Source organism: Saccostrea cucullata, unplaced genomic scaffold, assembly GCF_032062105.1.
Source record: "Saccostrea cucullata isolate Sc308-1 unplaced genomic scaffold, CSIRO_AGI_Scuc_v1 ctg4780, whole genome shotgun sequence".
NCBI lineage: Eukaryota > Metazoa > Mollusca > Bivalvia > Ostreida > Ostreidae > Saccostrea > Saccostrea cuccullata.
In genome coordinates, this window is record NW_026930857.1 from 15,947 (window position 1) to 40,727 (window position 24,781).

The 24,781-nt window shown below is 31.6% G+C and overlaps 1 protein-coding gene and 1 long non-coding RNA gene across 2 annotated transcripts; both read right to left on the reverse strand.

The window, feature by feature from the left end:
• Positions 1-1,020: 1,020 nt before the first annotated feature.
• LOC134230333 (uncharacterized) lies at positions 1,021-2,269 on the reverse strand. Its single transcript, XR_009984331.1, has 3 exons — positions 2,230-2,269; positions 1,847-2,003; positions 1,021-1,639 (listed from the first exon to the last, which is right to left on the reverse strand). It is a non-coding gene; the product is annotated as an uncharacterized LOC134230333 (long non-coding RNA).
• A 5,049-nt stretch (positions 2,270-7,318) lies between these two features.
• LOC134230334 (uncharacterized) lies at positions 7,319-24,408 on the reverse strand (the record flags this gene model as incomplete). The annotated part of the gene is made up of 5 exons (XM_062712098.1): positions 7,319-7,503; positions 8,104-8,271; positions 15,018-15,261; positions 21,596-21,801; positions 24,376-24,408. Coding segments are annotated over 5 exons (836 nt in total), but the record flags the coding sequence as incomplete, so codon positions are not given.
• Positions 24,409-24,781: the final 373 nt, after the last annotated feature.

The following is a 24,781-nucleotide window of genomic DNA, read 5'->3' on the forward strand; positions in this document are numbered from 1 at the left end:
TTGTATAGTCATCCTGATATAAGTTGAAGTGGATGTGTAGAAAACCAAACTTTGATACTCATTTTGTCCTATTTAAGCAAGCAATATAACTAGATCACAAGAAGTTCCTTATTGTTCTATGTTTTGTTTTTCATTAGATCTGAATTATCCACTAAACAAAAAAAACCATAAGTGTAGAGTATAATGGAGTAAGCTTATTAGAGAAAACATGCCTCTCCCTCTTTCAAGCATAGTATTCGATAAAAACGCTCCAGGTTTTACTATGATATACAGTTTCGCTTCCTTGTGCACTTGGGCTTTATGTTATATATTGTAAATCACAGGCCCTTTACATCGCTTTGAAAAAAAAATGTGGTGTCATTAAAAATATCATTTTTTACATATACAATTTTTCAAAGCGATCCAAAGGCCTTTTATGTAAACAATATTTCTGTTGGAAAATCTGTGACAGTGATAAAAAACTGAAATATTCTATCAAACTAAGAAGACTGTTTTGGCTGAATAATTTTTCTCATTATTTATTTTATTATTATTTTATTTTTGCTTATATAGCGCTTTCTAAAATAAGACCCCCATTTTTCCCCCTGAAAGTCGTGACACTTTGGTCCATTATTTCATCGCTTTTACCTTGTTTTTATCTTTTTTGTGTTACGTGTAGAGGTCTACACAGCTCTCCCTTGTGACAAATAAGCCCAACATCTCCCAACAATTTTTCAAAATTTAGAATCCTTTGTGTCAGGTACGAAATGATATGAAAATTAATGAAGAGTATATATTTTAAAAATTAGATGAAAAGACATCATTTTGATTGCGTAAGTTTATTTTAATTCCAGGAAGACTGAAGTTAATAATTTCTCCAGGTCCGTACCTATTGAAAATAAAGTGTTTAATGGAGTTAAATATTACATAATACAGGGCTTTAGACTTTTTTAAAATTGAGTGCAAAAAATTATGAAACAACACACCATACACCTGTTTCGTTCCTGGTGAATGTAAATTGGAAGTTCCAATTCATTTTGAGCAATGGTTTCTTTTAGTATAATTCATGTAAAGACGTGGATGAATACTTATACTTGAACACATGCATACCCAATTCAAGTAAAATGATCTAATCTTTCAGGACTTCTAGCGATGGGCGAAGAAATGCGTAAAGTAAAGAAGAATGCAGTTTTTGAAAATGAAATGAAAATTTTGTTTATTTTTCTTCCTTTTAGACACATAATTAAAAAAAAATGTTTTTTAATGGAGATTTATATGCAAATATATTATATGCAGTCTATATGCAATTATCTATCGGTATCCATGATGAAAATAGATGATCTAATTCACAATTCTAAATACAAGCAGACAAAGAAATGCAAGATTTAAAAAAAAAACAATAAATATAAAAAAGATTATTCTGTCGTCAATAAATTCAGATGTACACATCTGTGAATTGTTTCTTGTTTTAACATCTCACTACAAACGATCACTTGACATTTTCCTGCGATTCCTGTACAGGCGGCGCTTTTTGGGTGAAATCCACGAACGTGTACTCTGTCTTCTCTTCCTCCCCGTGTATGACTGGTCTCCCCTTTGTGTCTGAACTTGGGAGCTTTCTCGCAAATTCAACATCGATATAAACTAAACCATCTTGATTCTATGAAGCAAAAAAAGGACCATAATCTTAGTACTTTAACATGATGTTTAACTTGCCTATATTTTGATTACTTTAAATGGACCAGTTTATGATCACTTTAATAAACATGGACCATTTGATCATTTTGCAGGTGAAGTGCATACATGGATTATTTTTAAATATTGAAAACCAAAACTTCTTATTTACTTCTTGCTATTCTTATCATACCGTTGAACGTGAGTTGTCGTTACGGGTAGATGTCCCCGCTTCTTCATTGTTTTCTTTCAACTCCTTTTCTTCATTCTTTTTCTTTTTCTTTTTTTTTCATCTGTTTGTTGTTTCTTAGGATGTTTTATCACTTCTGAATACACTGTTTCGTTGTCATCTAAACAAACAATAGGTACGTATTGAGCCAGAAAAGCATTTCTTTATCTTATTAATCAATGACTAAAATATTTCATAGAACAAACACATGTATTTGTACATATACCAAAAAGGTATAGGAGACGAAAAGATTAAGGAAGACATAATAATTGTGAATAATTTCAGAGTAATTAAAAAAAACAAAAACTCGAGACTCAGTGTAATAATTGGAGAGATAGATTCAAAACCCTTTTTATCCTTGATGACGTCACTCTTCACTACGTCATCTTTTGTTTTTCTTCATGAGGACACTCTTGTCAACAGCAGCATACACAACAACATCCGCTGGTGTATCATCCTGCACTGTGGCTGTAAAACATTTTTTTTTAACATAAAATATCATCAAAATGGACAATTTGTTTTTGTTATCTGCAGCGTTTGTTCCCAAACAATGAACAGTAGGAAAAAAAAAATGAAGAAAAAACCGTCCCCCTGGCACAAATATAAATTGGATGGGTCACTGGTATAACCGTTATGTAACAACTTATCACATCCTAAAAGAATTGGCCTGAGAACTTTTCATTTATAAATTAAATATTTAAATTCCTTGTGAGACCGGTTTTAATTTATATGTTTAGACATAAGAATTTTTTTAAAGGGAACAATCGGAATATGTCCTAAAAGATTTAATAATTTAGCGAATAATATGCCATTTTGAAAGGTATCTGATCCCACCTAGATGTTTGGAGGCCTGTATGCTCTGCTCCTATTTTGTATTGTTAAGGTCTTCCGTTTGCAACGGAAACCTTTCTGATTCTGTTTGGTAAAGATTATTATTCTTTTTTTTTTTTTCTACTTCCTAGACGCCAACTTTGAGGCCTCATATCTCACTCATTTCTTAATAGATTTTGCTCAAATTTTCAGACGTTATATATGGTAATAAACTTATAGAATATGTTAACATTTTTAAAAAATTTTCTTCCGCTTATGAGTTATTTCCCTTTTTAAAAAAAATTATGGCTTTGTTTCCGGATAAAGGCTCAGAGACCACAAAAGCTGGAGCAGAAATTTTACTGCTTTTAGATAACAGAAGGATTGAAGTTGTGCACATCGGTTTTTGTTTTTCAATTTCTGTATTAAAAATGGCGCTATATGGGGGCAAAAATTAGAACGCCTAAAAGAGCGAAAATTTACACATATTTTCCTTTTTGTCTTGAAAACTAAAAATATTTTGTTAAAACATATTGAATAAAAGTTGTGCATTATTGAAGGCTTTCATTTGATATCTTTTAAAAAGGGGCTAGCCCCTAAAATTAGGGATCAAGTGCCCTTGAAAGTTTTTGCTATATATCTCAAAAACGATTAATATTTCGTATGACTTTTGATAATAAAGCTGTGCTTTAACATCTTACTGATCATGAAATTGTTATTTTGTTCTAGTCTTTTTAAAATGAGCTATATGCATGACCTATTTTGTACAGGTAATTCTTCTCGCCCCAGCTGGTAAATAAAAATTAATGCGTGTATATAAAACAAACTTATTTTAAAAAAAAAAATTTATGGCTACATTGGATGCTAATTTTCTTTAGAATAAAGTTCTTGAAGTGTTTTGTGCTTTTTTCCCAAATTGCCATGCTCATTTACTAAGCGCACGCCTTTACATTCACCTTGTTTGTTTACAATTATATAACGCGCCTCCCTCGATAACACGGGGCAAAGTCGGTCACCGGGAATCAATCGGCGGTTAATCAAGCCCCCACAGTTATACACAAATAAAAACACAGAATGGTTAAATTCTTTTTTTTTTTAAATATATTAAATTGTTCCTTAATACTATCTCTGTTCTATGAAAATATTATTTTGTTCAAATCTTACGTATTATGGGAAAGAAAGCTAGACAGTTCTCATCTTGCTATTAATGGAAAATTCTTTGGTTCATTAAACTTGCCGTAAGTAAAAAATATTTTACAACGCTGTATCATATCTCTTTTTTAAATTAGGTTTTAATTAAACGTGTTCTTTGGTTCCCGTTCAAAGTATTCAATGGCATCATTTTCTTTTTAAATCAAGATCTTTCCAAGAGAAAGAGTTATAGAAAAAGCACGAGCTAGTATCTTTTCTTCGTTTAAATATGAACACAAACAATATGAACGAAAACGATAAACCCCCGGATTCATAAAAAGAATTTTTAAAGAGTCAAATAATACAAAAATTATTGACCGCGCGATTCTCACATTCACCTGGAACACAGATTTTGGGGCCCCATTGCGTAATCTAACGATTACACGTGTCCAAGAAAATCTAAAGCGACCCCCGCGGCAAACCATTGACCTCGTAGTCATAGACAAAATAATTGGTGTATTAAAACTATTTTAAAATTTAAATTTAAAATTTTATTTCGGATATTTGAGATTAATATGTTGGCTTATCTTTGTTTTAAATTTGATCGTGATACATGTTTATCTAAAACAGCTATCTAGGCTTCGTGTTTGTTTACAATTACGCGACCAATCATTCCTTCCATCGCTTGTTGACATTATTTTACAAAGCGTGGTCGAATGTTAAATCTAATTTTACAAACTTACGGAAAACATTATTTTTGTAAGAAAAATCGAATCTTTCAAAAATTTTTTAAAATATCTTAGGTTAGATTTAAAACAAAACGCTGGGGTATTTATTTTATATGTACATTAATCAATCTTCAATTTTTATAGTTCGTTAGTTAAAGGGGGGGGAAAATAAGCACCTCCTTCAAATTTCCCTGGTAATAGAACCTCTGTCAATCATTTGAAATTAAGCCTGGGATTGGATACTTTGATTTGATTGACATTTAGCTTGCTGCTGTTGTGTATATCTTGTGTACCTTGTCTGGAGATCGTACCGACCATCGAATTAATTTTCAGGCTTTTGATGCCTACCGCACTGTATGCCAACGTTTATAAAGAAGCAATCAAATCGTTCTCTTTTTTTAAATTTATAAGAATATGCCATAAATTATCAATCTATTAATTATTAAATAAATGACAAGAAAATCATGGCTATATTAAAAATTTATAAATTTAATTTTAAATAGGAGGATTTCATATCACGATTACTATTTTAATTTCAGTGTCAAAACATGAGTTAAAGTACATTGATTCCTCCATTAATTAACAAAATAAACCGACCTGCTTTTGAAGCTAGTGTCATGGAAAAAAAAAAAAAATTATTTTTTAAAAAAAGGGAATTTACAACACTGTAACATTGTTCATGAGTCAAGCGAATTTATATTTATAAGACAATCCTGTACGTGTCCTTTTTTTTGAGACATGGTAACGAAGAAACCTGTTACGGTATAATAATAAGTTTTAAAAAGAGAAATTTCTCGGAATATAACATCTTGCTTTGTATTTAATATTTGAAATTAATAATGAATCCCGAAAGAAGAAAAAAACGATGCAGATGATTCTTTTCCCGTTTATAGCTGTCGGGGGAAAAGACCCCGGGGCCCTTTTTACCGACCATGCGTTATGGAAAAATCAAGTAGGGTTTATCTTAAAAAGATATTTATTTAGACAATAATATTTCTACTTCAACATTTTATTCTCAAAACATCATTTCTAAGTTTCATTGTTATTTTCCGAGAGACTGTTTCTTCTTTCGTTTTGCGTAGACGACGTGTAATTTGAATTACTTCCCTTTTTGTCGCCAGATTACAACGACAGATTTTAGTGCTAAATGTATTTTCGTTTTAACACTTTATTAAGAAACACACTGTATATAAAAAAATGTCGAATTATCAAAAATATCAATTATTTTAAAAGAAAGAAATCGAGAGAGGTTTTTTGCAACAAAAAAATGCTTTATTTCCCCATTTCAATTCATGAGCTAAACATGAAAAAAAAAAAGGCCTCGGTTTACAAAGTCAGGAAAACCATACAGGTAATACACTCAGGGGCTCAGGTAACATCCTGTGTATATAGGTAGTATCACAAGCCAGCGTCGTTCCCTCGGGGCTTCTCAGTGGGTTCGATTAAACTTTTCCCCCCCACCCAAATTTCCTGAGGAAAACCTAGGTTAAAAAACCCCGGCCTTTAAGGTATTTGTTTCCAACGGAAAAAACCTTTATGATTTGTTGGGGAAAAAATTATTAAAGGCTTCCGTTTTTAAAAAGGGAAACCTTTTATTATTCTGTTGTTTCTTTTTAACTTTTCTTATTATTATTCTTACCGATTTTGTGCAGGCGATTTCTGGGAAATGCGCTGAAAGGATTTTAATGAAACTTTAGCATTGATGACAAATTATATGAACTTAAGGCGTTTTTTTTTTAAATTTTATGACGTCACTTCCGGTTCGGATTTTTCTGCGATTTAGTGAGTTTTAGTTGGTCCTTTTTTCCGCCAGTTTTCTAAATAACGGCTCGATTTAAAAAATGAAAAATTTAGGTATGATAGACCAAGGTCTATAGATATGTATATGGTATTTCATTTTATTTGGAAGTGCCGCACGTCGGCGCTTGCTATGGCCCGAAAATAGGCCTATCGCGAATTTGAAAATTTTTAACAACTTTTCTACAATATCTTTTTACCTGGAAATATTTTGTAAATACATGTAGAACAGAAGAAGTGTAGAATTTCAAGACCTTTCAAATGATATGTAGAAAAAAAGGGCTGGCCCCTAAAATAAAGGACCTAGAGGGGCCGAAATTGTTTTCTTTATATCTCAAAAAGTATTGAGAATTTGTAATAGGTTAAAGAAGCAAAGTTGTTCAAAATGTCAAGCTTAATCTATTGGAGTCGTCAAAATACGTCCGACGTCGTCACTTCCGGCCAAACCGGAAGTAGTCGGAAAACGCGTATTTTTGCTGCTCTTGACAAGCTTTTGAATAACATATGTCTCTGGGAGCATAAAAATTAATTTTCCGTCCGTCGTCGTCACTTCCGGTCAAACCGGAAGTAGCAAAAATGGCTTATTTTTGCATTAATTATCATAGCTTTATAGGTTTCATTCCATTTTTGGGCTTATTTCTCATATTTTTTTTTTAAAATGAAAGCTACTTCCGGTCAAACTCGACGGAAGACCTACTCGTTGCTTTGCAACGAGCTTTGCTCTATTTTTTATAAACTTTTGATATTCAATACTGATCGTTATTTCCATAGTTTTCATGATTAAGCACTTTGGATTTAAGTTTATTTCATTAACATGATTTACGTACGTATTCCATATTTGTTTACAAGCCCTTTGTTGTCTGCACCAAATCCGCAACGATTAAATGTAAAACCAAATACTGCATCTTCAGATTTTCATTATAACGTAAGATGGGTAATATTTTGGATATACTTGTAGATCTAAACTATATCAGCTTACATCCACTGAGTCCTTCCTGCCTGTTTCTTTCTTCGTAGCTGACTTTTTAGTTGTTTTACAATACATCGTCACCGCCAATGTCAGAACCACAACGAGGAGAAAACCAGCCGCAGACGCTCCAACCAAAATCAGCATGGTATTATCTCCAAACAGAGAGGAGGACGAGATCGGCGGAGCTTTAAATATCATGATAGATTTTTTGGTCAAGAAATAGAGTTTATGGATTATTCTTAATATGCTAATAAAGATACACGTAGTTCAAGAAGTTTATTTAAGGAATGAAGCTTATTTCAACTTATGTTATACGATACATAATGTTTTATCGTATAACATAAGTTGAAATAAGCTTCATTCCTTATATAATTTAATTTTAGTGTAGACAACGAGACAATTATTCCTCCAGAAAAAGGCTTGAGATTTATAATATTTAAGCTTATTTTAAAAGTAACGTCAAGCGGAGTGGATTTTAGAGAGATGTGATAACAATCTCACAAAATGATATCTCCGTTCGTATATGCGTAGAATAACATTCGTTTTTTTTTGTTTTGGGAAAACCCAAATATGTGTTCTACCAAAACATAGAGTATGATGTGCACAATTGCAATTTGTATAAAAAAGAGAAAACTATCAATATTTTTTTAATTCAGTGATATAGGAATACAAATGTATATGTAGTTGTGAAAAAAAGAAATTGGATTAAATCTTTTACCCAATCAAATGACGTGTCACAACTTACAAGAAGATAACTTAATAGAATAAAAAGTTAGATACTTCACCTTTAACTATGACTTTAACTTCTCTCGGGCTCAAAGAACAATTAATTCTGTTACAACTCTCTAACTGGTACAAGTACTCAAGTCCTGGAGTTAAAGGTCCTAGGTCATGATATCTCAAGTTACCCTCACCAAGTTTCAGTTTTTCAATAATCCCACCAGATTTTTCATCTGTGATAAGTGAAAATTTTCCGTACCATTAAAATTTATATCCGGGAAAGTTCATTCCTCGAGGTCAGAGATCCAGGTAAAGTTTAAAGGTGGCTTTGGTGAATCTTGAAAAAAAAATTTTTTAAAAAAATTAATAAAGCTATCACAAAAAATTGGAATGTATAATCATTTATAATACTAAGTAATATGAAATTAAATATGAATTGATATCTCAGTTGTATAGCGTAGAATAACATTCATTTTTTTTGTTTTGGGAAACCCCAAAATATGTGTTCTACCAAAACATATAGTATGACATGCACAATTGCAATTTATAAAAACAAAATGAAAACTATCAAAATTTTTTTATCAGTGATATAGGAAAACATGTAGTTGTGGAAAAAAGATACTATCCCATAAAAAAAAAAAGAATTGCAGCGTCCATGTTTTGGTTTAAGAAACCCAAAAGATGTGTCTCATCAAAAGTAATGAAATAGGATACCACAACATGGCCCTTAATAATTATATGAAAGTCTCATTAAAACCTATTCTGTGAAATTGGTGTGTTGCAGATTAGAGAAAGGCTACATCAAATATTTGTAACAGAGGAACGGGCTTTACAATCTCAGTATACTCCAACTTTTTAAAATTTGTGTCGCCTTTATTTTTCACCTCTTTTTAATACGAAAAAATCTTAGCACTCACAATAACTGATTTGGATTTTTACATCATTAATTAATACAGATTTGTTATAGAGATATAATATTTGTATTTATTGTTTAATTCCAATACTAAAGATTCAAACAAAAATTTTAACAATTCAATTTCAATCTCAATTTTGGTTGTATGTGTTGTCTTACAAAATATGAAAAAATAAGGTAAATTTTGCTCTGGTTTTACAGACTTTATAAAAAAAGACCCATTTACTAAACAACAATAATAAAGCATAAAGGCAAATATCAGATTATATTAAAACAGGGGGTTATCTATCTCTCCATAGATATGAATGAACATTTTTTATTTCTCATTGATACTAAAGATTTACAGTTGTATTTGTTGAATTTATATTTAAAAAGCATCTTGTTCTATGATTGATTGTATATTGTTTAACGTCCCATTCCAGAATTTTTCACTCACACAGAGACGTCACCGTATGCTGGTGAAGGGCTTCAAATTTAGACCTATACTGGCACCAGGGCCATTGAGAGGTGAGGGTTCTTTATGTGCAAGCGCCACCGTGACGCGAGACCTTCCCTTTTTAAGGTCATATCCGTCATATCCGTGACTTTCACTTCTAGTGCCGAGCGCTTTGCGAAGGACGTTGCAACATGTTTGGTCTTAGATATGACGCGGGACCGCGAAGGAGAATCGAACTGGGGGTCCCTTTACGAAGCGAACTCTACCACTAGGCTACAGTGAATGGTCTTGTTTAGAAATGTACATTAAAATTTTTTTAAAAATGCTTGATTTTTTCTCTTTTGTTAACTTCAACATTTTTGTAATTTAATAGATGAAATAAGTGATGATTGTGAAAGTTCTGCTATTTTTTATTTTGAGTTTTTTTCCCCTCAATGTTGTTTTGACTAAATTAAAAAAATCGATTTTGCTAGTATTTGACAAAATATTGCAAAGTTGTCAGATAACTTGCAACATATTAAAGATACCCATTGAAAGTGTTGATTTTGTATTTTTTAAAAAAAATATTAGTAACAAATCCCCAAATTTTTAAAATATGGTTGGAAAATGTTGTAAATGTGTGATTTTAGCCATTACAATATCTTGTATTTATATAGCTTTATTTACTATGGGCTATCAAAACAACAACAAAAGTTAATGATAGCTGTAATATACTTTAAGCAAAATAAAAATTTCTATTGGCAGAGTAATTGTCCACTATCCTGTGAGGCATGGATAAGTATGACTGCTTCTCATTGTATAATTTTCCAATTCATTATCTTTTTCACCATGATTGGTGTCCTTTAGAATTTCATTGCAGAAGTAACTGTATCAATTGCTATATATAGCCCATAAACTTATAGATCTTTGAGTACAAAATCTCTGAAGGAGACGTAATTTGATGAGTGATTTTTACATGCATTTATTTTTAGAAGAGTTCAAGGTTAAATATATTACTGCACCAAGGTGCGACTTTTTGTACATGAAGAATGTTACACTTTTAAAGGGAAAAAAAATGTGATAAAATAGCTAAATGAAGCTATTCTGAATAGCTTGATAAAGCTATATAACTTAAGAAGTGACATGTACAAATTAGTACAAAATATTGGTAACAAATGTTTTAATGTGGTTACCATGGTGATTCCCAGAAAAAAAAATATGTCATATATAAAAGTTTTTCAGTGGACTTTTATGAGAAACACTTTTTACACTTACTGTTTACTTGAACATTTAAACATTCACTCTAAGGTACAGAATTGACAAGGGAAAAAAAATTTTGTGGTCATGGCAATGGTATGGGCATATGTTTGTGAAGGCCTTGTTTTGAGGGTAGCAAGTTGTCATTTTCTTAAAGGGACAATTTCTGTTTTGAAATAGCCTGTTTTTCGTTGAATTAAATGTTGAGCTAAATTATCATATCCTAAAAGAGCTTCCGAAGACTGTCCTAGTGTGAGAGTAATTGTAACCGTAAAAGTCAGCCTTTCGTAGAGTCCCCAGGAAGATAGTATATGCCAAGCTTGAAGAGAATCTGAGACTGTGAGTGCCAAACTCTTCAGAATTACTTTGGTGACACGGAAATGCTAAAAAACGATCGAATTTAAATAAAAAACAGTTTTTTGTGTCGACCGCAGAGCAGTGCTAACTTATGGATCACTTTACCCGACATCTCACTCTCACTTTCTCTCTCTCTCTCTCTCTCTCTCTCTCTCTCTCTCTTCTCCGTCTGTCTGTCTTTTGCCCTTATGTCCTGACATCTTAGACGTATGGGTTTGATATTTTGCATATGTAAAGCTTGGTACTATGACGTTTGTGCATACCATGTCTGGACCTAGTTGTCTTTGAACTTATTTAAAATTTTGAAAAAATTTTTTAAAATATAAGAAATTTCACCGTCGGGTATCTTGTCCAAATGCTTTTAAAGGTACCCCCTTTTTTGAGGAAGTTTGTTTAAGGTGGAATGCCACACCAACTTTGTTTTTTTAAAACTTTGTTATCCTTAAAAAAATAGTTTCAGTGGCTCTTAATTATTTTATATTAATCTTTTGGTATTTTTTCAAAGAAAATAAAAAAAAAATATTTTCTATATTCAAATTATCATATAAATATCTTATAAAGTATATAAAGAAAAAGGGGATTAGACTATATTTTTTTTTATAATAACAAAAATATAAAATAAAGATTATGAATAAAAAACATTTTTGTGAATATTTTTTAAACATATGGTTAAAACACCTTAAAAATAGTCATAACTGAGGAAAAAATGTTTGTCAATCATATTGTAAAAAAAAATTAAATTAAGATTAAAATTTAGAGAAACTATTTTATATATATATATATATATTTACCCCAAATCATCAAAATTAAATGATACATAAAAATTAAAACATATTGTATTTACAATGAAGAAATCTATTTGATTGTCAAGTTCAAAGTGTTTTAACCCTTATTACACATAATCAGACTAGTGTTCTTTAGGGAATGTTTTTTATTTCCAATAATTGTTCAATTTGGTTTATTTTTAATTTTGAGGGGGTTTGGCAAAATTATAAATAATATCTTGAAATTTGGCTATTTCTTTTAAATTTTTTTTAAAATTTGATTTACGAACATGTTCTCCCAAGTTGTAACAGTTACCCTGATTGGGTTTAAGCTTTGTCTAATGCGAAGCAAAACCCAAAATTTTTTCTCATATAGTTTAACTCGTACAGAAGAAGAAAATTTATTGAAATTTTATCGAGCTTACTATCCGACTGTTGAGATTTTTTTCACGAGCTATTTATATTGGTAGCAAATAAATGGCAACCACTATTAATGTATTTATTCAACAAAAAACAGGCAATCTATGGGTTTCTTTAAAATCTACTTTAAAAAGTCTTAGTGCTTTAGCAAATCACATGCAAAAATATAGTGTAATGAAATATGTAAGGAAAAGATTTTTTACCGGGCCCCAAAAAACGCGCTAAAATGAGTGTGCAGAAGGGACTTTGATTTGAATGGTAGCATGAAAAAAAAAATTTAAAAACGAGTTTTTTTTGGGCCCTTTTTACCAAAAAATTTAATTCTACGGTTAAAATTCAGTTTAAAACTTCGTTTTTAAACGTATTTTTAACCTAATCTCTGAAATAAATAAATAAATAAATAAATATTGTTTATTCGGAAAAAAACGTCAAAAAATAATTCTGAACGAAGCGCGTGCGGCACATGCTTAGTATCATTTCTTTGGGTTACCTTTTCCATGTAAACAAACGAACGAAATGTCTTTAAAGTTGAATTATATGATCTTGGAAAAATTACTAAACAACTGAATTTCTAATCTTATGTAAAGAACGAGTTACTAACCCTAATTCATCGATGGTGTGCAAGGACTAAAGTTCAGACGAAATCTCCCGGGGAGACCCCCAAACAACCCCTAATCAGTCGAATAATGTGCGAGGACTAACCCTAATCTCTCGGAGGATGCAAGACTAACCCTAATCATCGAATCTGTGCAAGGACTCCCCTTTATCCCCAGGGGGGGTAAGCTAACCCTAATCAGTCGAATAGTGTGCAAATTTTAAACCCAAATTTTCATTAGTGACGTAAATGTTACTCATAGTCCAATGAGCGCGAGGATCTTGCGGATCGGGGGCCCGGTAAAGTAAAGTCTACATTACATATTGATAAGTAATAATTTGGAACTGAAACCATATTATGTGGAATACTAAATTTACAAATCTGTAATTAAGTTAAAGGAAGACTGAAAGCCTAAGGAATCTATGTAAAGGGGGAAAGCATACTTTCATGTATAAATGTATGAAAATTAAAACCTTCGGGGTTGATAGTTATATTGACGATGGACTGTTCATTATAAATCAATGAGTAATTTCCAAAAGAATTCTGATGGACAGGAATGGTACTGTTGATCCAGTATTTGTAGAAAACTTATCTCTTTGTAATACTGTGTTTCTTATATTCAAATAATCCCCCCCAGGTCCCTGCCACGATATTCTTGAATAAACTGAGGATGGAAAAGGATTTCAAACACAGGCACTGTCACAACAACTTTGACATTTGGGCCCTCTTTGACCCCCTAGGTGGTCTTGAAAACAACCCGAGTGACGTATAAATCGAGGCTCACCTAAAAAAACATTATTTCAATAACAATATTGTTTATACAGTGATTGAATAGGTAAATCATCAACAAATATGGAATAATACGCGGACATGTTCATGGATATTGAAAATGTGTGTTTACATATTTAAAATATTGAATTATTTGGAAATTTAGTCTCCTATTTTTTCCACGAAGTGATGTCTGAATCTTAAAAGTAATTTACAACTTTTTGCTGGGCCGCATCAATTCTGAAAGAATGTAATTTTAAACTATTTTCATCAACTTTTGAAGCCTTAAGCCCCATTTTAAAATTCTGGATATTAAATTATCAGGATCAATTGAAAAGGATTTCCATTCAGTTCCATACCAGTCGATTCACAAAAGCATGTATTTAACCAAGCTTATCACAAACAAATCAACAATACAAGGTTGTAACAATTCAAAAAGAAAAATAAAAAGTTTGCAAACTCTTTGGTCGATACAACGACTTTTTTAAATAAAATACAGTATTTTGTTAAGTTGATATTAACTGACATTTTCAAACAAATGTAAAATTTAACAGTTTAACATTGAATTGTCTTCTGGAGATTTTATTTTGGTCGTTCTAACAAGGAGCACAACGGTTGTGTGACCGTTAAACAGAGGATGTTCTCTCTTTTTGACACCTGCAGGCCTTACTTGCAATTTTAAGGGATTGGATATGTTCTTCTTATTGTTAATTTTGTTCTAATGTTGTTTTTACTGAAATTTACCATTATTATCTACATACTTTAATTATTCAGACGGGGGACGGAAAAATAGATTAGAACATAAAAAAAACTTGATGCTGGAAATGTATTATCATGAGCGTGTAAAATATTTTGAGGACAATTTAGCATATATTTGATTAAACGTTGTAATCTAGTGTTCTTATTTATGTGTTTGTGTCCAAATACACTTAGTGTTGTACTTAAATTTGCAGAATCTGATTCCTACCAAAGCTCTTTCAAGAATGCAGAGCCAAATATAATACGTCTACCGTATTCGATTCTGTGCAGTAATGATGATCACATGAAAATAAATAGCACGTCCTTTATTGTTTTACCTTTTGCACTAAAAAGTAACATACATGTATTTAGGGTATCAAAAATCTTAATAGGCAATAAAATAAATGGAGTACATTTAATATTGACTTTTTTTGATATCTTCATTTATTGTCAAAGTTTGTTGAGGGAAGGTGTAAAATTTTTTTAAAAATTTTAAAAGTTTAAAAACTTTATTAAATATTCGTAGCATTTAGTATTTCATACAAGATACTACTCTCCGAGTAAAAATTTGAAGATTTTTGAGCAGTTTTTTCATTGAATGTTGAATAATTTACACTGTTGACTTTTAATATATTATGAAATTTGAATTAAAATGAATAGTTTTGAAGTAAGAGGTTCTGCTTGAATTTTTTTAATAAGCTGACATGTGATATACCTGAAGATAAATATCCTTCAAAATCTCTAATACTTACACGTCACATTTACAGTCAATTCCTCATGTTTACTTTCAAATGATGTGTTTCCTGTACATCTGTAGGTGCCGGTGTCAGAACATTGAGCTTTTGCTATAGTGTAGTTCAGCCAGTACTTTTCTTGTTGTTCATTGATATGCCCTTTCAAGACTCTGCTGAGCTTTATTGTGGGGGTGGGATTGCCTTCCACAAAACACGAAATATTGAGAGTATGGCCTTCTGTGATGCTTGACAGAGTCTGGTACTATTATTAAGAAAGATCACCGGTTTCGATAAATCTGCAATAAAATAGTATTCTGCAAAGTGATAAAAAGCTTTCGATAAAAGGTCGACTTGTTTAAAAAATGTTGCTTGTATAATTGTTTTTTTTTTATTTTATACGATATACCGTATAACGGGTATTTTCTGCGGTTGGATTTTTTTGCGATTTAACCCCTAAAAGGTAGCAAAGTAATACGCAGTACAGTTAAGGTGCGCAATGGAAACATCGACTAAATTTTGTATTTAAAAATGTATTCGTAATCGGGATGGCGATAATTTTTAGTACATAATTTATATCGGATAATTGTTTTTATGATTAATAACTACATATCGAGGGCGATTATATTTTATATTTAGACTAGTCACGTGATGCGGCAGTCACGCGATTTTCGCACATTGACTTGAAGAATTGATGTTACATATAAATATCACAAGTGCAAGGGCATAACCAAGTTAAATTTCCAAGTTTAGTATATAAATATTTTCAACACTCATTGTAGTTTCTAAAGAGTACTGCATCTGTCTAAATTTCAATTTCACTGTTAAAATTATACTTGCATGACCGAATGCTATATTTTTTGCTGGTCAGCGGCATGAAATATTGATATAATTCAATTGTTTTTAAGATTTCATCAGGATCGCAGCACTTTTCAGATACCTTAAAAGTTCTATAGTTGAAATGTAAAAGCTTACTTTGATCCATAGAGTGTATGCCCTTGCACTAGATCGATTTATTAAGACCCCCCACATTACCCACCGATGTACTTGCATACAAATATACGGCAGTGTCAATTAAATACGTAATGTACAAAAAATATGTTAATAGAATAGTGAAGAACACATTAAATTCAAGTTATTGGCCCATAGAATATCTTTGAATAATATTTTATTTAATTAGAGAACATATATTTTGTTGAGAAAATATTACTTGATCTGTCTTTCACTGCATACAAACTACGTCACGTTGTAAGAAATGACGTCATATTGACAAGTGTATTGCGATCAGTGAATTGTTTATAACTTGTTATGTGGAATTTAACTAACGACAAAACAACACGCTGGAGAAAGTTTTTATGTAGATTGATGATTTCTTACTGGTTAAAATAGCAGATAAACTCATTTTGTGGTATTTCAAAGAAATGTTGTATGACGTATATTGTGAATGATGTCATAGTCAAATTTTACCGTACAAATTAGGCTCCGCCTCCTTTTTGTAACCTTAACTGTGCTGCGTATCTGCTTTTTCAATTTCTGCGGTTGCACTTTACCGCAAAAAATTATTTACTCTAAGATTTATTTGAACACTGCAATTACTACGTTTTGTCAATTCATTCAGGCACATGAATGAAACATGCTTGAGAACAGGCATTGCGCTATTAAACTACTAGTTTTTAAAGTCACCCTTTGTAAAATTATGCATAGTCCTGGAATTAATTATTGTAGTAACAGACCTTGTTCACTCAAACAATAATTTATAATCTTTATTCTAAGATCGCAGTCGTTCATTAATATTATCTATCAAAATAATTTTAATAAGTATATAGATAATGATAATAAATACCTCCAAGCCATAATCTAAAATAAACTTAAAATTAATTGCCATCAAAATTAAATTGAGAGTTTCATTTTAAACTTAAACAAACAGTTTCATGATCAACCACCCTAAAAATCACACTTGTCATGCGCATTAGTTACACCTCGTAACTAATTTGTCAGACGTCTGATTTGAATGAAATTTACGAGACAATCAAACCATGTTATAAACACAAGAAGTAATAACGGTTTCAAGACAAAACACAAAATTGAAAAGTGGAAAATTTTAAAGAAAGAAAGAAAAACTGTCATATTTTGTTTGCAGCTATCAGAGTTTCCATGTCACCCGAATTTTCTCGCAAACGAGTGAGTCTGCAGACACACCACTTATCATACTTGCATGTATAAAATACTTGAAGTCATATTAAATTTTTTTTTGCGATTGTAATTTTTGCGGATTTTTTGTATCCGCAAAATTCCGCAAAAATCGGACAACCGCAGAAAATACCTGTTATACGGTATAGATAACCTTCATAAAAAAATTTTTATTTTAATTAAACATTACATTTCTTCGAAGTCGTTTGACGCCGGCCGTGTCGACAATGAATGGTATGATAATTTGTGGGAACGACCGTGTCCTGTGGTAGGGCCACAGCTACCGGGTACATTCAAGAAAGAGATCCAATGCTTAGTTTTGTCAAATTTTCTTTCTGATAATTTATAATTTCATTAATTTTATTGTGAATTAATTGCCTTAAAAGAAAAATATATGTAAACATATAAATCTTGTATTAACAATAATTTAATAGGGTACATTGTACTTGTTGTTTATTTGCATTGAGCTAAAATAAAGAAATGAATATGATTTCTATGATGTATTTACATTCTAAGTAACATTAAGGTTTAGTGTGTGTTATAGGGATGTAAACGAGGTAGATTTCCAATGGATTTTATAACAAACAAGCTAATTCAGAGAATTCGTGTCCCCCGCTTAGGGAAAAAGTCGGCTCCCCCTGACTGAATTTGTAGAATTATTAAATGTATACATGTATACTGAAGCAAATAAAATACATGTATGTCAATATGCATATAAAGATTTGATTGCTTATTCTTCATTATGTGTATAGAAGATTTTTTATATGGAATTTTTATCACACTGTAATGATGATTTTATAACTTCATAATTTTTTTATTTCACATGCTGAATACTATCATTTAGTAAAAAAAAAAAGTATTTAAAAAAAAGAAAGGTTCGAAGAGATTCGATCCCGGACCCTCTCACACTTGAAGCGAGAGACATAACCACAGACCACGGAATCGCTTTACGTGGTATGAAGTATATGCAGAAGTGAAGTCACATACATTTATAATATATTCATGTTTTCATGTTCGGTATTCTCAAAATTTTACACAATCCATGGTGTTTGATTTATTTAGCCTTTATTAAACAGTTCTAATAGATGTAATAAGACATAAAGTCCGCCGAGAACCTGTTTTATACGAATAACTCTCCTCATGCCCCTGCGCTAAAAATAGCGACATGTAATACTATAAATACTAATAAAACGGGGCTGGGCACTTTGAGAGGGGCGAGAGACGTCCAAGGGAGTTTTGATATAAAATTACATTGCATTAGCTAAAAATCTTCTTGAAATATCGCCCGGAAATAATAGTATTACACACAGAGAGAAAGTATAAATTGACGACCTTGAACTTTGACCTTTTGACCTCAAAATCAATAGGGGTCTTCATTAGGCCACAGGGAGTTGTTATATAAAATTTCATTGCAATAGCTCAAATGGTTCTAGAGATATCGTGTGGAAACGAAAGTGTTTTAACAGACAGAATTTGCTTATTTATGACCTTGACCTTTGACCTTTTGACCTCAAAATCAATAGGGGTCTTCTTTAGTCCACAGGGAGTTGCTATGCTAAATTTCATTGCAAAAGCTCAAAGGGTTCTCGAGATATCGTGTGGAAACGAAAGCGTTACAGACAGACAGAAAGACGGACGGACGGACGGACAAACCCAAAAAATTAATATCCCCACTTTTCAAGCGGGGGACAAAAAAAGGAAATGAATCTTTGAAAGTTTATTTGCAAAAATCTTAACTTTGGTTGGAGAAATATAGTTGTAGATTATATAAACATAACTCACTAATAAACATAAATTAATAAAAATAAAAGTTTAGATTTTTTTTAGATCATAGATTCACCCATAATTAAAATAGGGTATTTCATGATTAGAAGTGAAGTAAAAATAATTTTATGGTTGAGATTTTCACCAATAAAGTTTTTTATGAGCCAGATCGATAGATACGATATATTGTTTTTGCCCTGTCTGTTTGCTTGTCTGTTGTCAACTTTAACCTTCCCAAACACTTTTGAACCATGAGAGATAAAGACTTAACATTTGTTATGCATACTACACAAATAAAGTTCTTTCAAATGACAACAAATTAAAGTCAATGACTGTGACCCATATGAAAAAAAAAATTAGCTTTTTCTAACATTGTTGCCGCAGGACGCATAGTGATTCAAAAAACACATCTTGTTTTATTTATGAATATCCCAAGATAATTATTTTTTGAAAGAAGTCATCAAAATAATTACTAAAACTAATTATTATTCGCAACATCTTTTATTTGCGATTCTTCAGTATAGAATCCATCCTGAGCGTCGACGTCCTTATTTTTAGAATAAATGTAGAATAAAATCATTTTAGTTAATTGACGCATTTAATTACCAGTATTTCTCTAATGACCTTTCATTTGTTCAAATCTTCATCAGTTAGCTACATTCTCTTCTGCTCAACTGATTTATGAGGTCTTTATTAAATTGTCAACGAATTTTAGACCTAACTATTTTTCCTTAATTGCACAAATCAGAGTTCTTTGAACCGCGTCAATGACATTATTTGACCAATGGTTTAGGAAAAATACCCTTTTTGCCGGAAATGGCATTGTATCTTAACTCTTTCTTTAGAGTCATTTTTTTTTCTTTACCCCTTCCTTTTGGACAACTCTTGGGATTAATATTTTGGACATTTTTTTTCGGGGTTTTAGTCCTACGCTTTTATACATGTATATTTGAGACAGATCTAACAAACTTTTGCATACGAGGGTTGCACGGTAATGTTGTGGACAAAGCGTTTTTCTCGAAAAGTAAGGGGCACACTTAGCTGAAATTTTCGACAAATGTTTGTTTATCATATTTAAAGACATTATAATATTTTGGATAAAATATAGACAAAATAAAGATTTTATTATGCTTGAATATGCACAGGGTAAGTCCCTACCGCGCACAGTAAAAAAACCAAGGCTATAATTGAGAATACACAAGTATTAATTCGAAATAAAGGTTTACAATACATTATTTGGGTGGGATTAAAATTATTCTATTTCGATTCCACAACCAATTTTGTTGTCTTTTTAAAAATGTCAAGGATTCGGTTAATTTTTGGCAGTTTGCCGAGCATTCGAAATGTAAAAATGGTAAACACAACGCACAAAAAATGGCGTAGTGTGATGACGTTTCGGCGTACCGGAGAGCGGTTACGTTTGATTCAGATGTTGTATTGACACCTTAAAAGACTTTATATGAATACAGAAAAAAAGAAATATATGAAAATATTACCAGATCTTCAGTATACAAATGAAATGGGAGTTTTCTTAGCGAAGTCTTTTTGATCGGGTTCCCTGGTAGTACAAAACATACGGACAAACTGCCATGGTAATAACAAAAGACGTTATCACTGTCGACCGTCGATATAAGATGCTCTGTTAGTTGACTGATGGTGAACATATTGTCCGTAATTTACTAATAAATCTTCAAAAGATCGCATCGTTCTTCAGCTGTATAAAGACTCAAGTCTTTGAATCGAATGGACTTCTTTATGTTAGTGGGACCTATCTAATTTTATTTTTAGCAAAGATGAAACATGACGTGACTCTGCTTTGGACACACTGGCGTTATCATCCGTGCGCCGTAAGGCGATACATAATATAAAGTCTCATAAAGTGTTTATTTATGCATATATCTTTTTGAACTTTCCCATGTGTATTATTATATGTTAACCAAGGAGTAGTGAAAATTTCAGATTGTTGATTACTTTTTCACAATAGACAACTTAACCAAAATTTTTCCAGACAACCCTCGTAAAATGTGAATTGGTTTATTTCGATCGTATTTTTGAAATTGTCAATATAAAATCTATATAATCACGGTGAATTTGAATTAAAAAAAACTTTAAAACAAATGAAAGAAATAAGAAATAACTCTTTCATTCAATCCCCCATTTGCGAATCTCTGATTTCAGATTAGAAAAAGAAACTATGAGTTCTAAAATAGAAATGGAAAAAGAAACTATAGTTCTAAGGATATCTTACTTTGCAGATTGACTCAAATATTTTTTTCGCATAACCTTCTAAACCAACAATTCTTGTGATTCTTGCGAATTGTGTGCAAAATTCTTTCTCTCGGTAACAATGAAGTTTAAAAAAAATAATTTACTCACCTTGATTCCATGGATATTGTGGATGAATAGTAGACTGATTTTTTTTGTTAAAATTGAACTTTTCGATAATACAACTTGCTCTAAACATTCCAATATTTTGCAGTTTAAAGAGGCTGATATTATTTTTATCACTGAATAAGTATTTGCACTCACCTAAACATTTACCCTTAACATATTAAAATGCATTTTCAGAGAATGTTTAACTAATCATCATTTTGCGTCCTTCACTGTTGTTAGCTACACATCAATCAGAGTCATTTTAGTTCTGCTGCGTTTAGATCTGGTAAAGGTAATGGTGAATTCCCATAGGGTGTAACATTTTTCATATCTCCTTCCGGACGTTTATATTTCCACTGTACGGTACAAGGCGGATTACAGTCAGCTGAGCAGTTGTACGGACCTAGTGGAGCACCATCTCTAATTGTTATTATGTCTTGGAGCGATTTTGATGATATCCTGACACTTCTTGGGCCGTCTGTGAAAAGAGGAATGCATATAATAATAAAAAACTTACGTTGTATTTCCGAAAATATTTGCTGATAAATGACCATTTCAGTGAGTTTATGACTTGGTACCGCAAGTGAGCAGCAGAAGCTAGCCCATACAAATATAATATGACACAAAGTAAGAGACTGTAAATATTTCATCAAGTACATGTATTACCAGAAAAAAATAAATGGAAAACAACGCAATATTTGGCATACAACTGTATTTATCAGTACAGTTTTATATAACTAGTATTTATAAACTTGCATGTAGATAAACTAGCAATTAAATATACCTATCATATATAACTTTAAAAAGGTCTAATCAAACTTGATTCAGACACTTCAGATTAGCATTGTAATAAAAAAAATGAATATGATAATCGCATCCCATACGAAAAAAAAAACAAAGTAAATTAAAACGGTTATTCCCGCGGATTGAACTTTTCAAGATAAGAAACGTATGCCAACAGAAACAACTACGGATAGAAAGAAATACTCATCAGTTATCGTTATATCCTGCAAGATGTGACTGGGCTGTAAATTGAATTCCATATATATTTACTTTAGAAAGTATTACTCATATAAACCCTTTCCACTTACCTTAATCTAACAAGCTAATTCAAAGAATTCGTGTCCTCCACTTAGAGGAAGAAATCGGACCCCCCTGACTGAATTTGTAGAATTATTAAATGTATACATGTATATTAAAACAAATGAAATTCATGTAAGTCAATATGGATATAAAGATTTGATTGCTTATTCTTTATTATGTGTTGATAAGATTCTTTTTATATGGAATATTTATCACACCGTAATGATGATTTTATAACCTCATAAATTTTTCATTTCACATGCTGAATACTATCATTTAGTAAAAAAAAAGAAAAAAGTAAAAAAAGGATGTCCGAGATTCGATGCCGGGACCTCTCACATGTGAAGGGAGGGACATACCACTGACCGCGGAATGTTTACGTGGAGTCAAGTATATGCAAAAGTGAACTCACATACATGTAAATATTCATGTTCGGTATTGTCAAAAGAACGGAGCGTTTTTGATTGGCATTGGCAGGAAATTGGGGAAATTTGAAAAGTGATATTTTATCGACAAGTCACATGAAATTTTTATAATTTTTATTTATTTATCGGGTTCCTGTGCAACAGGAAAGGAAAATATTATCCCGAAATTGAGCTTTGATTTGTAAAAAATAACTTGAAAATTGGCCAGACCATACATTTTGTACAAAATGGTACATTTTTAAACACGTTTTTCTAAAATTTTTTTTTGGTTTCTCTCCATGATTTTGAAACGTTATTTGTGGTTTTTTAATTTCATAGAAACGAATACATTTTTTTAAAAAATTGGAAAAAGCCCAAAAAACCCGAAAAACAACTTTTCCCAAAAAATCCAAATGTGTGTGTGGTGTTCATTGCCCTTTTTAAAATCAATCATGTATGTGTAGCGGTGAGAGCTCAGTAAGTTGGGCTCCTTTCAGTTTTTGGATTGAAAAGTTTTTGGTTCGAGCCTGGCATGGGGCGTTAATTATTTTTTTCGTGCAAATAACCATTTATTTTGTCAGTTTCGTTTTATGTACTGATATATTAAAATTTTGAATAAGATTAATTTTGGTTCAGTTTGGTTCTCGAGTGAAATCAATTCCAATCCTCTATTTTATATAATGTACATGTACAAGTATTATGCATCTATATGCATTAAATATTTTAGCCGTTAATTTTTTGTGAAACATAACGATATGTTATAGGAACAACGGAAAAAAATGTTGCAATCTCAAACTTTCAAACTTATTGAAAAAAATTTGTAAACCTGACAAGCTATGTTAGCCAACCAAATCATGGATATTTAAACCATAAATGTTTCGTACAAAGATTCCTGAAATCCCGCCAAATGGCCCATCTTTTTTATACAATCCATGGTGTTTCATTTATTTAATACCTTTATCAAACAGCTCTAATAGATGTAATAAGAACATTATGTGCGCCCAGAAACCCATTTTATCGCAATTATTCCTCATGCGACTGTGCTAAAAAAAGCGACATGTAATACTATAATTACTAATAAAACAAGCTTTAAAAATTTGTGTCCTCCGCTCAAAATCTTCTTAAAATATAATGATACTGTTGCAAACAGAGAGAATGTATAAATTAACGACCTTAAACTTTGACCTTTTGACCTCAAAATCAATAGGGATCTTCATTAGTCAACAGGGAGTTTTTATGTAAAATTTCATTGCAATAGCTGAAAGGGTCCTGGAGATATCGTGTGGAAACGAAAGTGTTATAACAGACAGAATTTGTTATTTATGACCTTGACCTTGGACCCCTTTTACCTTAAAATCAATAGGGTCTTCTTCGTCCATACGGAGTTGCTATTAAATTTCATTGCAAAAGCTAAAGAGCTCTCAAGATATCGTGTGGAAACGGAAGCGTCACAGACAGACAGAAAGACGGACGGACAACCCAAATAATATCCCCCACTTTTCAACGGGGGATAAAAATTGACGTTTTCTATAAAAGTACAGAAGAAGATTTAGCAATATACCCACACAAAATGTTTATTTTAATTTCGTCACTTCTTTCTGATTAAGAGTTTCCTTCGCCTGGCAACTGTACCCTTTGTAGCTGTCATTTCTGTAAACCTTAAATTTGTAGTTTACACTTTGTTCTCCGCTTATTCTGTGCATTTAAAAAACCAAAAATGATAATGCTGGGAACTTATGATGTCGGGGGCAGATGTAATTTTCTTTCACATTTCAGGGTGGCATTTCTTTCCCCCTTTAATTTCCAGGCTCCCGTTATTTTAGGTTTCTCTGGTTTTCCCGAATAAATTATCATTAAAATGTTAATGTTGAAGGAAATGAGAGGTGGATTATTGCTGTTTACAAACCTTTTAAATTCGTGAATTCTTTTCTCATAACTTCAGTTTTTAAACTTATATTTTTAATTTTATTT